Source organism: Ambystoma mexicanum, chromosome 13 (assembly GCF_040938575.1).
Source record: "Ambystoma mexicanum isolate Mex_15411 chromosome 13, UKY_AmexF1_1, whole genome shotgun sequence".
Taxonomy (NCBI): domain Eukaryota; kingdom Metazoa; phylum Chordata; class Amphibia; order Caudata; family Ambystomatidae; genus Ambystoma; species Ambystoma mexicanum.
This window is the reverse complement of record NC_090938.1, coordinates 655,018,972-655,034,495: the sequence shown is the minus strand read 5'-3', so window position 1 is coordinate 655,034,495 and position 15,524 is coordinate 655,018,972. Positions and strand designations below refer to the sequence as shown.

At 50.2% G+C, this 15,524-nt stretch overlaps 1 protein-coding gene across 1 annotated transcript in view; it reads right to left on the bottom strand.

The window, feature by feature from the left end:
- Positions 1–1,682: 1,682 nt before the first annotated feature.
- SP6 (Sp6 transcription factor) overlaps positions 1,683–15,524 on the bottom strand; it is a 70,283-nt gene continuing 56,441 nt past the window's right edge. The window contains exon 2 of the mRNA XM_069634645.1: positions 1,683–12,255. Coding sequence (XP_069490746.1) covers positions 11,106–12,218 — 1,113 coding nt within the window. The 5' untranslated portion in view covers positions 12,219–12,255 and the 3' untranslated portion in view covers positions 1,683–11,105. The remainder of the gene's footprint in view (positions 12,256–15,524) is intronic.

Here is a 15,524-nt window from a genome sequence, read left to right as displayed (position 1 = left end):
TGAGAGAAAGAGAGCTAGCCTTTAGATAGAGAGCTTTGGAGACATCCCTTTGCATTTAAGGTTGGCTCGGCCCTTGTCGATGGAACACAGCAGGAATGAATCCTAACACTGATTGTTCTTAAACTGGGACTGGGCCCGTTTTAGAGGAGGTCATTTGCCAAATGTAAGCAGCGGGAGAATGATTTATCATCCAGCTTAGTGAAAGTTGGATATTTTAAAGCTGGTCGATGACTTATTAGGAATAGGGTATTTATTGAGCACAAATCTACCTTCGGGAAGCAATAGAGCACTTTACAAATCATGGGGGGAGGGGACACATCGAAGGAAGTAGATCACAAGGGAGCATGGAGTGAACAATGAGACTGGGAGGGTGGGAAATTTGGCAGCAACGGATCTACAAGCAATCGGGAGGAAATGGGGCAGTGGGGTGGAGCAGATCGCCCAGTTTCATGGTAGGTGGGGAGTGTTGGTAGCGCAGACCTAGGTCTCTGCCTTGCCGTGGCGTGTCCTGGGAGTGGCGTGGGGTTATCACGTGCTACCCCTGAAATCTGATTGGCCACCCCAGGTGCCACCACATTATGTTAATGTTAAAGGTATTTGTACCACACACCGTCACCACCGGAGTGGTCCCCGGACGCTCTGGCAGATCTGAAAAGGAGGGTGTGATATTGATTTTCAAATTTAAAACAATCATTGTAAATCTGGTTGGGGTGATGAACTGGCAGAGCAATAAACTTGATTGAACTACTGAAGCATACAATACAGCGTCATTTCTGCAGAGCTATGTTTATGTTTATTGAGTTAATATAGCGCTTTACACCAAAGTGCTTTACAGAATAACGACAGGTGCAGTAATGAATGAAGCATAATTTACAAACACCATAGGAACAGTATCTAGACCAATTTACTCAGAGGAGGGAGGTGGAAGGAGGGGGTGGAAGGAGGGAGGGGAAGGGGGAGCCCCCAGGTGACCTCCTACACACTATGGTGGTTACAGTATCCAATATGAGGTCAACGGGAGGAGGGGGAATGGGGGAGGGGAAGGGAGTGGGGGCAGGGGTATGAGGGGGGAGAGAGGTAGGGAAGGAGAGTCAGGTGACCTCCTACACACTATGGTGGTTACAGTATCCAAAATGAGGTCATTGGGAGGAGGGGGAATAGGGGAGGGGAAGGGAAGGGGGTCAGGGGTATGAGGGGGAGAGAGGTAGGGAAGGAGAGTCAGGGAGGGGAGTGGAGAAGAAGGACTTTCAGGGAGGAGCGGAAAGATGGGTAGGTGGGGGTTGGAGCAGATAGAGAGAGGTAGGGAGTTCCAGTGGAGGGGGGCCAAGAGTTGGAAGGAGCGGAAGGAGACACAAGGGGCCGGCGGTGCTGCGACTGCCGACCTCACCAGCCTACCCCAAGGAGAGTACCCTTGATCTACTACCACACAAGCCGACCCGCCCCCCACAGTCACACCCATGGGTCCCACACCCACTCCGTATGCTGCCCAGAAGAACAAGTAGGACACTGTCGCAAGGGCTACTTTAAATACCTGTGCAGTGGCCCATTTGATAAGACCTTGATGCCAAGCCAAGGGCCAGCATGGCCAGCATGGCCAGGCCCCGACGCATAACCAGCACATAACCGCCCCACCTCACCCATCGGGGACAAGGCATGAACACAGATGATGCTGGACACAAAGATACACTAAACAACTTTATTTGTGATTTTAAAAAAGGCCTTTTCTAGTACTTTTCACAGCAGTGCAGACATTTTAGCTTTGGTTTGGAGTCTTGCTGTACACATCATGGGTCACTGTGGTGAGGGTGGGTAAGAGAAATAGGGCGTCATCCGTTAAAACCACCAAATATTAACCATTCAAATATCCCACACATTGAACTGAATTGGGGGCTATTTTACCAAACTCAACTGTACTGATGTTATTGACTTCAAAAGGATGAAAAGCTTAGTCAGTCCTGCTGAATCTGGAATTGCACACAGAACATTGCAGCTGGAGGCAGAACCAAGTGAGCTATCATGCTGCCAAAACGTTTACTCAGCCAGCCAAAGGTGGTACAGCCGCAAGTAAGTTGTAAGATCCCAGCGGTATTCGGCTTGTGTGCTTGAGAGGAATGGATTAGGGTGCAACGTGCTTGGTAACCTGAGAAGGGGGCCCCATCGCCATGGCCGCCACATAGTAACAAGGTTTAGAAGAATAACAGAAAGCTTGCGCTTAGCACTTAATTAAAAATACCATGTAATATGATAAAGTATTTAGAATGCTTATATAGTTAAGGTCCACCTGGTGAATAGGATGAAGTCAAAATATGTTTCGCACCCCAAGGGGCCCTTCTTTAGGACATTACATCATTTAAGCAGTTTCCTGGCATAAACAAAACTCCTTTATGACACATGTTTCTCACAATGCCTGTTGTCAACACGTGTTGACTTTGTTGAGCGGGTGCTACTCACCAGGCAAGCACATTTATGAATGAGCACCGTATGGACTTATCAATTAACTATATCATCTTGCATAAATCACAATTTCATGGTAGTTTTAAAGAGGCGCTAAGCGTGGGCCACCTGTTCTTCTAAATGCAGCCAACACATAAGCAGGTCTTTGCAGCACACACAGACTTTCACAGCTCACTCCGGGCACAATGCCGCGGGCACCCAATCCTAGCCCACAACCATAAGTCTCTGTGCACTTCATGTAGGACTGCAGAGCCCAGAATGCAATGGTACAACATGCACAGATCTAAGACTTAAACTAGGAGCTCTGGTGTGGGTGACCAAGAACCCCGAGAAAGGTCTGGGCCACGGCTCCGCGACTGCGCTCCTTTCAGCAGGAAGAAATAAAATACACCAGAAAACCTGCATTTTGGTGATTATCTCAGATCCCTCTCCGTATATTTCAATTCGATGAACATTTTCACACTTTCTGAGCGAGCGTATTTCTGTGAAATGCCCCAAATGAGTGTAATCTGCTGTCATTGGTATCAGGTAATAAAATTGCTTCAAAAATGTTGCCGGTAAAAAAAGATTGCGGCAAAAATGCTGTGGTTTGACCCGGTAAAAGTGTACCCCATTATACCATTTAAGGGAAGCATTTCCCCTGCTCCCCTTAAATGGTATAATGGGCCCAGGGGTCGCGGGGGTGTCCCCCGAATCCTTTACATGATTGTGGCGGCAAACACCATGGTGAAATGCCGCAATCTTTTTTTATTCGTGCCATTTTTGCCACGATTTTAAGACATGGAACCCTGTAATCCAGAGGCCAGCCTTGAGACCCTACAGATGGCCCAGATGGTTTGGTTAAGTGTGAAATGTGGTTAGTCGGACTTCCCTTTAACCCTACTGGGCTTTTGGCGCCTCGTGCGAGTCTGTGATTGCGTTGCAGACCTCTCGGGTGTACCTGAACCATTTCGCATAAGGACTCATTACAAGTCTACTGTATGGTAAGAAAGGCTGTAAAGCAGCCGTAATTGCAATTAACAGCACTTTACCACTGCATTACCACACCATCATACTATGGGTTTGGAGATCAAGCAGAGAATGTACCTCCAGCATTTTGCCGGAGCTCGATCTTCCACTTTACCTCCAAAACTCAGCAGATTGACTGCACGGTACGACCGCTTGCAGTTAATCCATTGAAAATACCCAGGGATTCCTATGGACTCCAAAAGTTGGGAATTACACCACTCTACCACCACTTGTCATCTCATGGTAAGTCAACGAGAGCAAGTGGGAGTCATAGAGGTCAAGTGTGGTAGCACACTGCTGAATTACCGACAGATTCGTAATGAGGCCCATGGCTTTTCCTTCATGAGACTGATTCTGTGCCCAAGCCTTTATGGCCCCTCTGGTTGACCTACATGTTGCGAAAGCTCCCGATTTCTATGTTAGTAGGCCTGCCCCTGCTTGGAGCTGTACATGATACAGCACCGGCCTGTGCATTCCACCATCCCTGCTGTGAATGTTGGGAGTACAATAAATCCTTCAGCACAGGCTGAGGGCGGGGAGGCGGAGGCCAGGCACCACATTGCCATGCGGTAAGGCACGTCTGGCAAGTTTGCTTGGGCGGAGAGGGCCCCGTCACCATAACCCACCCAGTTTTATAGGAGAGATCCACTTGTATAAAAAATCAATCTTGCGTTGTGTTGGGTGGGGCTGCATGCCTTGGATTGTCTGTTTCTCAGGGACGGGAAGGGTTGTGTTGGCTGAGACCTACTTGGAGGGAATAGGAAGCAGCCGTACATGTCCAGAGGGTAGAGCAACAAGTGACCATGCATGGCCAGGGGGAGGAGAAAGCTACCATGCACAACTAGGGGAGCAGGTGGTCACCATGCATAGCCAGGGAGGCGGTGGTCACCATGCATGGCCGGGGAGGAGGTGGACATCATGCATGGCCGCAGAGAAGGTGGTCCCCATGCATGGCCGGGGAGGAGGTGGACACCATGCATGGCCGCAGAGAAGGTGGTCACCATGTATGGTCAGGGAGAGAAGAACGTGACTGTACATGGCCGCCAGGGAGAGCAGCAAGTGACTATGCATGATCAAGGGTGCGGCAAGTGACCTGGCATGAGTATGAACAGATATTGCCTGGTAAAAGGGGGAGCAGATAGTGACCGTATGGCCAGGAAGAGCAGGAAGTGCAAGGTGAAGGGGAGCAAAGTGATGATACGTGGTGAAAGGAAGCAGTAACTGGCTGTGCGTGACAAAGGGGAGCAGCAAATGACTGGGTGTGGCAAAGGGGAGCAGCAAGTGACTTGGCGTGCCAAAGGGGAGCAGCAAGTGACAGGGCGTGACAAAGGGGAGCAGCAAGTGACTGGGTGTGACAAAGGGGAGCAGCAAGGGAGCTGGTGCAACAAAGGGGAGCAGCAAAAGACCCGGTGTGACAAAGGGGAGCAGCAAGTGACCGGGTATGACAAAGGGGAGCAGCAAGTGACCGGGTGTGACAAAGGGCAGAAGCAAGTGACTGTGCGTGACAAAGGGGAGCAGCAAGTGCCACGTGACCGGGCATGATGAAGGGGATCAGCAAGTGACCAGTCGTGATGAAGAGGAGCATCAAGTTACCAGATGTGATGAAGGGGACAGCAAGTGACTTTGTATGGCTAGTGGGAATAGCAAGCGACCATTCTGGGTGAAAGGGAGCATCAAATCACTGCGCATAGCCAGTGATTGCAGGAATTCTGGGACAGGGGTAGCAGAAGGGTTTGTGCATGCATTATGGGTTGGAATGACTGTGCATGGGCAGGAACAGCAAGTGATCTCGCAAGACCATGGGACTGAGGACAGGGAAGGTAGTGAGAGTAACATAAACCATGTGCAGATAGTTGCCTACGTGCACCGTCTCCACCATGAGAAGGGAGCGTGCCGATGAGCCTTGGAGTGAGGGGACGTGCATAGACCGCAGACAAACTAAGTTTGGGCAGAAGATTTCAGGGAGTCCCTGGTAACCAAGCATCAGCGCATGGAGTACATAACCGGTGTGCCCCAGACTGCAACTCTGCTCCCCAATTTCTATGAGATGTGTTTACTTGTCTACTGCATAGCCACTCATAACCTCCAGTGTAAATAAAGCCACTTCTGCAAGATGAGGGTTAAAATCAGGGTCAGGCAGCCTGGAGATTAGCCCAGGTCCTGTGTCATCCACTCCGTATAAACGTGGAAAATGTACACATATATTATTTGCTAAAATAAATAAAAGGCGTATTTTTGACTAAATCGAAATTACTGTTTCATGGTTTTAAAAAAGATTGTTCATAAGAGCCATCTTAAAATTCTCCATTTCAACAAAACGAGGCAATCACTTGAGCAGTCCTCCCTTGAAAACGAATATACAAGCCAAAATGGAATCGTCCATGGTCTGTAACCTACTCAGGAGGGCCTGATCCCTCTCTGTGTGACATCCCAGAGGAGAATATCTGTTTTGTAGCAGTCTGGTCCCGCCATTAGGGTGCCTGGAGTTGGAATGTTATTGGACATCGCCTTTCTCCAGAAGATACATGGATGAGCACGCCTCCATACTGATCCAAGCATTTAGCCCTGCCTTACTCCCTCCCTCCTGTGTCTGCAAACACCTTTCCCACTTTCCCTCCTTTCCTCATCACCCTTGCTTGTGCTATTCTTCCCATCATACTAGGGTCTGGTGATTCCAGGTGGGGGCACAATACACCTTGGACAAGGATTCGGCCCTTGCAGATTGTACGGTGGCGATTCGGGCATTACAAAAGCAGAGTAACATAACCAGGGACAGAGAGAGAACTAGAGGCCAACCGGACACTGATAATCCTGCTGGACGGTGCAAGCGCCACCTAGATGAGATACATACAAATGTATCCTAGTTGATCAATGGACACAGGTGCAGAGCATGGTCATCGGCCTCAACGTTCCACTGTAATATGTTACATGTATGAAAATTACGTTGCCAAGTAACCTCTCCCATCCATGGACGCAGCCTTTAATTGGTCATCCTGAACCACCTCTGGGGGAGCATGGCCGGGTGGAATAATCCAGTGTCCCTCTTGAGAGGCAAGGTCCGATTGGCTTATCGAGAGGAGCACACACCTGTGTATGCATGGTTTAGTTGGTACATTCCTGCACAGCACAGGGAAGTAGATGCACAATAGTTAATCCAAAAATCTCCTTTTGGGATGCTGTGTTCGATTGGCGAATCTAGAGATTGCTGCTTTCAGACATAGGGTCTGATTGGCAAAGCTGGTCCAGCCAGAAGACCTGAATTGTCCTATCAGGATCACCCAAAGAGTGCAAGAGTGGTTAAAGCAGGCCGATCCTTGGGAAACAGGATGTAGCAGGCTAGCCCAGGCCCATCAATTAGAAGAAGAATAAGGTTAACTGATCCAGATCCCAATCCCTAGTAAGACCTGAAAGTAAGATCTGATTGGTGGAATTGAATAGGCAATGTGTGAACGGACCATTGTGATTGGTTGTCTCACAGGTTAGACTTTCAAGGCAGCCTGCCGGTCTTGGCAGGGAGGGACTGGTCTGCTAGCACAGAGAGTTTCTCATACTGCTGCTTCTGAAGGCTGGCATGGTGGTGCAGAGTCTGTTCCATGCAACTTGACACGGTCTGCCCCACCAACCTTTCGGAAGCACTGGCCTACCCATTTTCCAGTGGGGTTGTCCGCCTCTGGTCCCAGACATACATGACTTATGCCCACAAACACCCAAATCTACTCTTATTAATCTGGCTATGCTCCCTGCAGCCCGTGGGAGTGGAACTTCTCATTGATTTCTAAATCAAAATTTCTACTTCATTTAAAACGTACCAAAAACAAAGAAAAAAAAAGTAAGTTCATAATCCAAGGACACAAAAAACATGGCCAATAACTAGCAGAATCCAGCACTGGCTTCTGCGGGCTTTGCCCGATGCGTAATGTACAGAAGGGGGAGCGCTCAAACCAGCCACTTTTGGGGGACTGAAGCCTTTCTTGACCAGGCCATGTTTTGGAGGCTGCATCAGACTAATGTTGGACGTTTTTTTTTTAACTGTAGGTGTCTGCATGAGTCCTAATCTAGTCATTTGCGGTCTTGTGTGATCCCAAAAGAACAGACTTGAGTCCTTCGACTGAGGATTGGTGGTGACCTGGGCCTTCCTTGGGGGAATCATCCAGCGCTACAGAGTAATTTGTGAAGGACACACTGCACCTGGCGGTGATTGGGCATGGGCGCCTTGGCACGGTCATGTGGGTCAGCCAGCAACAGGGCGCTCTGTTCCTTAAGCGCATCAAACTGAGTGGCCACTCCCCCGTCCCTTCAATGCCACCCTGTACTATGGTTGAACCCTGAGATGTAGGAGCACAATGGACCAGTAGTTAAAAGGTTGGATCATAGCCAGCGGAGCACATTACCAACATGGGAAGGCAAAGACTTGCAAACCCCACACGCCCTCCAGTGGCACCCGCCTACCTTTCGGGGCACTTCCCAACTGCCAGAAAGACCAGTATTGCTCTGCCGCAAAATGTCGGTGAAACCCAGTATTTTCATTTTGACTTGCATGTGGGCAGGAAAGTAATGGTGGCAGTCACTCCTGGAAGCTTCCAGAAGCTTCAACCCAATCCATAGCTCTGAACAGCTCAGTTTCATAGCTCTGTTAGGGGAGTCTGCATACAAACATTTCATACACAAAATAAACAGTCTTGACCCATCCAGCCCATCCCGGAAATACCATGACGTGACTAGTTTCTTATTCGCTCCCCCACCCCCAAAAAGATGACAGCGCTGTATGCATGTTTGTATGTGTGCATGAATGAATTGTTGGGTTTTATGTGGCGCAAAGTTTCCGAGGAACAGAGCGGTGTACGACAAGGGAACAGAAAGCACCCCTTGTTGCCCAATTATTTCTTCTCTTTATCCCTGAAAAGGGAAATCTTGCGTTTTGACTTTTCTTAGAATGCGCCAAAGACCCTCAGAGACTTTATGTAAATGTTTCTGTGGGGTTTCACGGATTCCAAAGAAGGGCAACATTTCTCTTCGATAGCAACCACTCCTGGGCACAGCTGCACCAACCTCAACAGCACCAATGGAATGTTCTAGAAAGCTCTACAAGAGGTTTCCACCAGCACACCTGTCCCCAGCCCTCGGTGGACACTCCGCAACAAGAAAACACAATCAGCACCTGGACACCCGCCACACCCACACGAATGCAAAGGCGCTGGACGCCCATGGCCAATGCAACCAACACAAGAAACGTTTTTATAATTAAATGACAACCCCGTGGAAGGAGTACTAATAATAATAATAATACAAAAAGCAATATTTTCTGGGAACTGCATTCCCTTCCTAATTCAGTGCAAGTTTTGGGCTCGCTGGAGAGCCCAGAGGTTCCCCCTTTCTCCCTTCATGTGGCGACACAAACTCCCTCTGGTACCCATTGGGGAAAACAATAGACAATCAAAATTAAAAAAAAAAAACCTTGAAGCTAGGTACACAAGTAGCTCTGGAGAAAGCCTGCATGTAGTCTATTTATGAGAGTTGTTCCCAGTCACATTGCCCTTGTATTCAGCTACAGGGGCTGTGAGGGGGAGGGGGTGGGAATTGTAGAGTCCTTCAAGCTGCCATAAGAAGGGGGCAAAACTGTGTCTTCAAAAGGTGTTTTGGGATGTGGAACCTACAAGGAGGACATGTTACTTATGCCAATCTCTGGCCTTATTTGCAAACCATCGTGATCTGCTACTTTAGTCCAATCTGTTCAAAGGAAGTGCATGAAGACTACAACTCCCAGAATGCTGTGGGATGCAAAATGAAACCCCTTAAATAGAAAAAGGGCATTTCCTAGTGCTACCTGTCATCTTAGGCCATAGCTACTGGCATTCTTCAAAGCACTATTGTACAAGGTCTCAGAGCTGGCTTTAGGAATGGGCAACCCTGGTGGTCGCCCAGGGCGCCACATTAGTCCCCCTGCCGCACTAGCTCGGGGGAGTTTGTCAAGGGCACAGGGATCAAAAGGTTGGCCAAAACTTTGTCTGCTTTCTGTAGCCATTGTTGTTTGCTGTGTGGAGCCAGGAAGTGGAGTGCAGTTTGGGTAAGGAGATCACAGGGATTGGGTGGGATGTATGTTGTTTGACCAAAGTCAAACACTTCGCGGCAGAATGGATTGTAATTGATTCCGCCGCAACTCTGTTTGACCTTCAGTTAAACAACCCCAATCCCTGCCCCCGAAGCAGCCCTATATTAATCCCCCCTCCCCTACCTACCTACTACCCAGCCACGGGGAAGGTAATGAAGCGGGGACACCCCCACAGCCCCCGTTTCTCATGTTCAGTATATTAGGCTGTGGACAAAGATACTACCCAAGTTCCAACAAAACGTCCATATGGACAGTTTTATTAGAACAAATTGGGTAGTACCAGGTGGGAGGGTGGGGGTTCTGGGGCATGTGAGGTGGTGTGTGGAAGTGGCTTTGGGAGAGATGTGAGGGGTAGGGTGAGGGAAAGGAGTCAGAGGGCATCAGGCAGGATGCCTCGGGCGGTGAAATAGGTGGGACAGTCCCGCCCCCCTCCCCTCCTTCATGCAACACCGGCAGCCGGAACAGAGGCGCGAAAGGCGGGCAGACGAGCCCACCCTGCAGTGAGTGAGCGGGAAGAGAGTGAGGAATTACTTCCGCCCGCCTCTGGTGCCTCTCATCCTTGCCACAGGTTTCCGGCAACATGCCCGGACAGATCCGCCTCGGGGATGGGTTGCGTTTCGGCACTTTGATGTTGCTGCACGCCCGTACTGCTGCGGCAGGAGACACTCGGGCCGAGGCCGCAACTGAAGGAGGGTGGGGCCGAGGGCACCAGGGACTGAACTCTAACTCGGGGTGGGCGGGGCCGCCTTTGAGGACTCCGAGGCCGACAGCAGTGGTCAGTTCGGGGTAGCAATGGCTAACTCAATCTTTCTGCTTGTAATCCCCATGGATGGGTGCCGCCGCCACCACCACCACCCTTTAAACACTGGGAAAATACGCCTTCAACTTTTGCTTATTTTGTTAAATGGGGTTAGCGCCCCTTTTCAATTTCGGTTTATTAGCATGTTGCAGAATCGCTCTTTACATGATAACGGGTTTTACACATACAATGGCCTATCATTGGGATCCCTATGATGTCGTAGTGAAGTTAAGGCCAACCTTGGTACATGAGGCCACTGGCGCTACGCCCCTGCCTACCGAAGCAGGAGAAAGTGGCTGACCTACATACTGCCTGTATCGAGTAAGACGTGGCACAGCCATCTATTTTTGAATTATTTCGGCGTGTTGTCTTCACCTTCCCACAGAACCCTCTGCGATCAAAGACCAACTTCACAGCAACTGCATCCAGGCTTTCTCCCATCCCTTCCATAACAAAATGTACAGTGTCCCCTATAACGTCTACAAACTGTCCCCTTCTTCCACTACACAAATAAATAAACCCTAGAGTGGTGCTGAAAGTTCATAGTTTACGGGATTCTACAGGCAGTCTGTCCTCGCCCCCGGGTAGAACCGAGGGGCTCTGGGCACATTGATGAAGGCAAGGTGAAAGTCTGTGAGCCAACCAGTCAAGTCCCAGTGAGAAACCGCTAGAGCTAGGCAGCAGGTGTGAACTGTCCGATAGAGGCCATCTGTGGCGGGGGCCCCAGGCACAGGCTCAGTTCACTTGGGTACCACTGGGGGCACTGCCATCGGGATCGCGCTTGGCTTTCCCAGGGGGTTCCGTTGCAGTGCCCTTGTTCTCACCTTCCGGTGCCTCCCGGCCCCCCTCATGTGTCTTCATGTGCTTGGTCAGGTGGTCGCTCCTCATGAAGACCCTACTGCAGACAGTGCAGGTGAACTTCTTGGCCCCTGTGTGTGTCTGGAGGTGCCGTTGGAGCTCGTCGGAGCGTGTGAACCGCTTGCCGCAGAAAAGCCAGTTGCAGACAAAGGGGCGATCGCCACTATGCCATCTTAGATGGGCTTTCAAGTGGGAGGTCTTGGCGTAGGCCTTCCCACATCCTGGAATATGGCAGTTGTGGAGGTGTTTCTTTCTAGTGCTTTCTGAGCTCGGCCCAAGGCGTTCTGCGTCCACGCAGTTTGGGCAGCGGCAGACAGCCTGGCCTGAGCTCCTGGGCGTAGAACGCCTGGAGTTCTTTGGGCGAGGAGAATTTTCCATGGATTGGTCCGAAACGTGGGACTCCTGGGGTGACTCTAGCTGCTTAAATCCTTCCTGGCCAAGCAGATGTTGGGCAGAGGAGATCATGTGTTGAGGCGGAGTACACATCTGGTGCTCTGATCCATAGCTGCCGAGGGTTTGCTGAAGTCCCCCAGAGTGAGTTGGCAACTGAAGTCCACCTTGGCCATGCTGTAGGTCCATCCAGCTGGAGCTGGCATGCAGGTCCCACCAGGGCGACATGCCCCCTTCGTCGCCGGAGTTACTCGGGTGCGTGGGCCTGAACCATGGTTCGTAGTGATGGGCCATGTCCATGGAGGGATGCAGGAGCTTTGAGAAGTGTCCCACTTCCAGGTGGTCGTCGCCCTCCAGATCCTCACAGTTGACTCGCCCCGAGTTGTGAGACTCATAGCGACTCGAGGGTGAGTACTGGTGGTCCGAGTTCATGGACAGATCATGCAGCAACGGCGGCTGAAGCTGGGACTGGTAGTTGCCTCCTTCAGATCCACTGTGGAGCTGGTATGGCTGCAGCGGCTGCAGGTCCAGATCTGGCGAGGAGGCGTGGGGTGTGTCGGAGCGTTGATTCCCAAGGGAGCTACATACAGCAGTTAGCATTGCCGAAATCCGGGGTTCAGAAGGTGGTCGAAGTCTCCTGAAAGAGAAGAGAGGGGACAATGTTAGGCCCAAGACACTCAAGGCCACAAAATCATGACAAAATCTTAATGCAACGTTAACCAGTGGTAAAATGGAGCGGCCTCTCTCTTCCCTGTAGAGGGGCCTACTGCCACAACGAGTGGTGAGTGTGGGGCCGTGTTCTTCTGTCAATTGACACCCTCACTCACGGTGAGGGATGGGCCAGCATAGGGTGACCAGACGTCTCGGTTTTGCTGAGACAGTCCCGAAATTGAGCCCTCTGTCACCCGTCCCAAAAGTTTTTTTAATTTAAAAACCCTGTCCTGATTTTGTGGAAAGAGGGGGCGGTGCCAGTCCCAGTTTTTGCAGAAAGGGAGGGTCGGAAACAATTATAAAGGTAGTAACAGAATTTCGCCAGGCCGGCTAGGCTCGAACCCTCAACCTTACCAATCACACACATAAACGGATTGTGCCACAGAGACCAATTGGTAAATGAATGAACAGCAAGACTTGCAACATGTATCAGAGTAAAAGCTCTTTTTATTATTGTCAAGTTCTGTTATTTGGCATTTATACAGCGCTCTATATATCATTGGTATGACCTCAAAGCTTATATCCACAGTCAAAAGCACATCATTTATAGGGGCAGGAGCAGTGCTGGAAATACTATGGGATGGAGGGAGGCCGTTTGGGGGGGGAGGGGATTCAGGGTTGGGGGATGGGCTGTGAGGGGGTGTAGTCCTTATGTTGTTGATCGTCGTGGTTTTTCGTCTTGAAAATCTGGTTACCCTAGGCCAGGAAGAGAGTTCAGTTGGTCTTGAAAGCAAACCAAAGCAGAGCAACATTGGTTTGAATCTCAGTCCTGAGCTTAGAGACTGGTCTCTGGTATGAAGTGCATTATAAAAGATCAGTTGCTCAACCCTTGTCTGAAGGAACCCCGCTATTTTAAGTGAATTTTAGGTGGTCATGTTGTGTCCAGTTCAATGTTCTCCGGCCAATTGAGATCACCGCTCGTCCCCTTGCTGCCCTCCTTGGGTGGGCCCTTCTAGTGCTTCTTAAGTGTTGAATCAGGGGCTCTGACCTATATTGTAGAGTCAAGGAGGGTGCACAATCTGCGGCATTGCGTGCCCCACAACCTTTCCCATAAGCAGCTACATTCTCCCTACAAGTTGTGACCAGGAAAGAAAAATAAAACCGGAAAACGTATCCACGGCAGATTTTCCAACCCGACAGTGATGTTTTGATGCTCGTTTGACAAAAATATTTAAATATAGTTTATTCTAGCCATATAAATATACTGAGCGACAGTCGCTCTAATAAAAGGCTTTGGGGACTCCGATTATAGTAATTAAGTCGCTGGTCGGGCTGTTGCACGGTAACCGAAGGGGAGCGCGCAAGCGCGCCGCCTGGTAATTGTGCCTCCATCAGTGAAGTGAGGCTGGAACGGTGCCGCAGAAATCTAGAAGGGTGGATGTAGAAATAGGGCACATACTCGAACTCTGCCATGCTGGCACAAGCTTTGCCTCTTCATAACCCCATGTGCTTTCTTCTGCGGAAGCCAATGATGGAAGAGTTCAGGGCGCCGGACTTTGGGCCACTGTGGGGCAACGGGGAGACATGCAACAATGGGTGTTCTTGGGTGAGAGTGTGACCCCAATTGAAGTGGTTTAGGGTGGGGTCCAATAGAAGCCAATCGCAGTTCCATGTGAAAAAGTCGCCAGGTATGCAATTTTTTTCCTGAGCCCTAAAATTCTTTCCCCAAATATTCATGGATGGGTATGATTATATATTGTTACCTCCAATCCTGGAATATTTGGGAAAGTGTTTGATTGTCTGGAGGGTGCATTTTTAAGGAAATGTCACCTCCTGGCATTCATTTTCACTGCAACATTATCAGTGGATACCGTCGATTGGGGATGAGTTGTTTGGACAGTGATGTGTTGCCGAGTCGAAGCTATTCAGGGTTGGGTGGCCTTGGGAGTGATATGATTTCATATTTATAACGCGCCTATACACAAGTGTTTCAAGGCACGACGAGGTACGGCAGAGGAAACAAAGGGAGGACAAGACAGCGATCTTACTAGGCCAAGTGACATTGAGATCGTGCAAGTGCAGAGGCGAGGGAAGGGGGAAAGTGCCAGGGGAAGAGAAGCAAGTGTAGGTCACAGTATCAAAAACAAGTAGTGCGGCCAGCAGGTGGCAGTGCAAGGGTTAAGTGCAGACAAGTGTCCGATAAGTGCAGGTAAGGCGACTGTAGGGTTGCAGATACAGACCCAAGTGCAAGGGTTGCCAGGAGGCAGTGCAGGTGTGCAACAGGGCGGGCAGGGACCTGAGCCTGAAGTTCAGAGGGTACCCAGGTGACCAGTGCAGTATCAGGCAGGATGTGGGGCCTTGCTGAAGCCGTGCATGGTGGGACGCAATAAAAGTCGTTCAGTGATGTGTGTCCCAATAGAAGCGGTTTAGGGATGGGTGGTCTGTGGATTTGTGTGGCCCAATAGAAGCTGTTCCGAGATAGGTGGTCTTCTGGGCTTGTGCGCCCATAACAAGACACTTGTGGTGAAAGGTCTTTGGTAGGCTTATGTGGGGGGGTGCAACAGGTCAGTCTACAACAGTGAGAAACTATTGGGATGGGGAGGACCACTAGGTGGTGCTGAGGGTAGGGTTTAGTTAATCATGTGCACCATTGGGAAAGTGTGGGTGTTAGGGGGTGATGTCTAATGGGAAGTTTTGGAAGGTGGTGTTCTCTTGGAAACGCCCGGTGACTGTGGGAGTGGCCTGGAGGAGGCGGGTCTAGACGGAGTCATCCAATGTTCTAATGGGAGACCTCCTGTGCCAATCAGGGCCGGCTGGAGATGCGCCAGGGCTGCTGGGGCCCATTTCAACATATGTGCTGCTAACCCCTTTGCCTTATAGCTGGGTTAAACAGTGCAAGGCTCCCATGAAGTGTTTATATTATAAAAAGTCAAAACGCATGCAGCAGGTGGTTAATAGCTGCAGATTGTCGTGGGACAGGCAGTCAGCAGGTGGCTGAAACACTTAATGTCTGGCTGGAAAGCTATTACTCGCTCTTTGACAGCAGGGTGGTAACTGCAAGGCAATAATGAGGGCCTGAGTGTGCCAGCAAAGCCCACCTGTAATGTGCGCCCTGCGCACATTGTATGCCCTGAATTAAAGGAATGTGTTTTTGTGTCACGTGACTGCAAACATGGGGGCAGCTGCTCGGGCCCACAGTGCTCATTTCAACTGAAACGATTGAAAGGCCCTGACGCCATCCCTGAGGCCAATGGG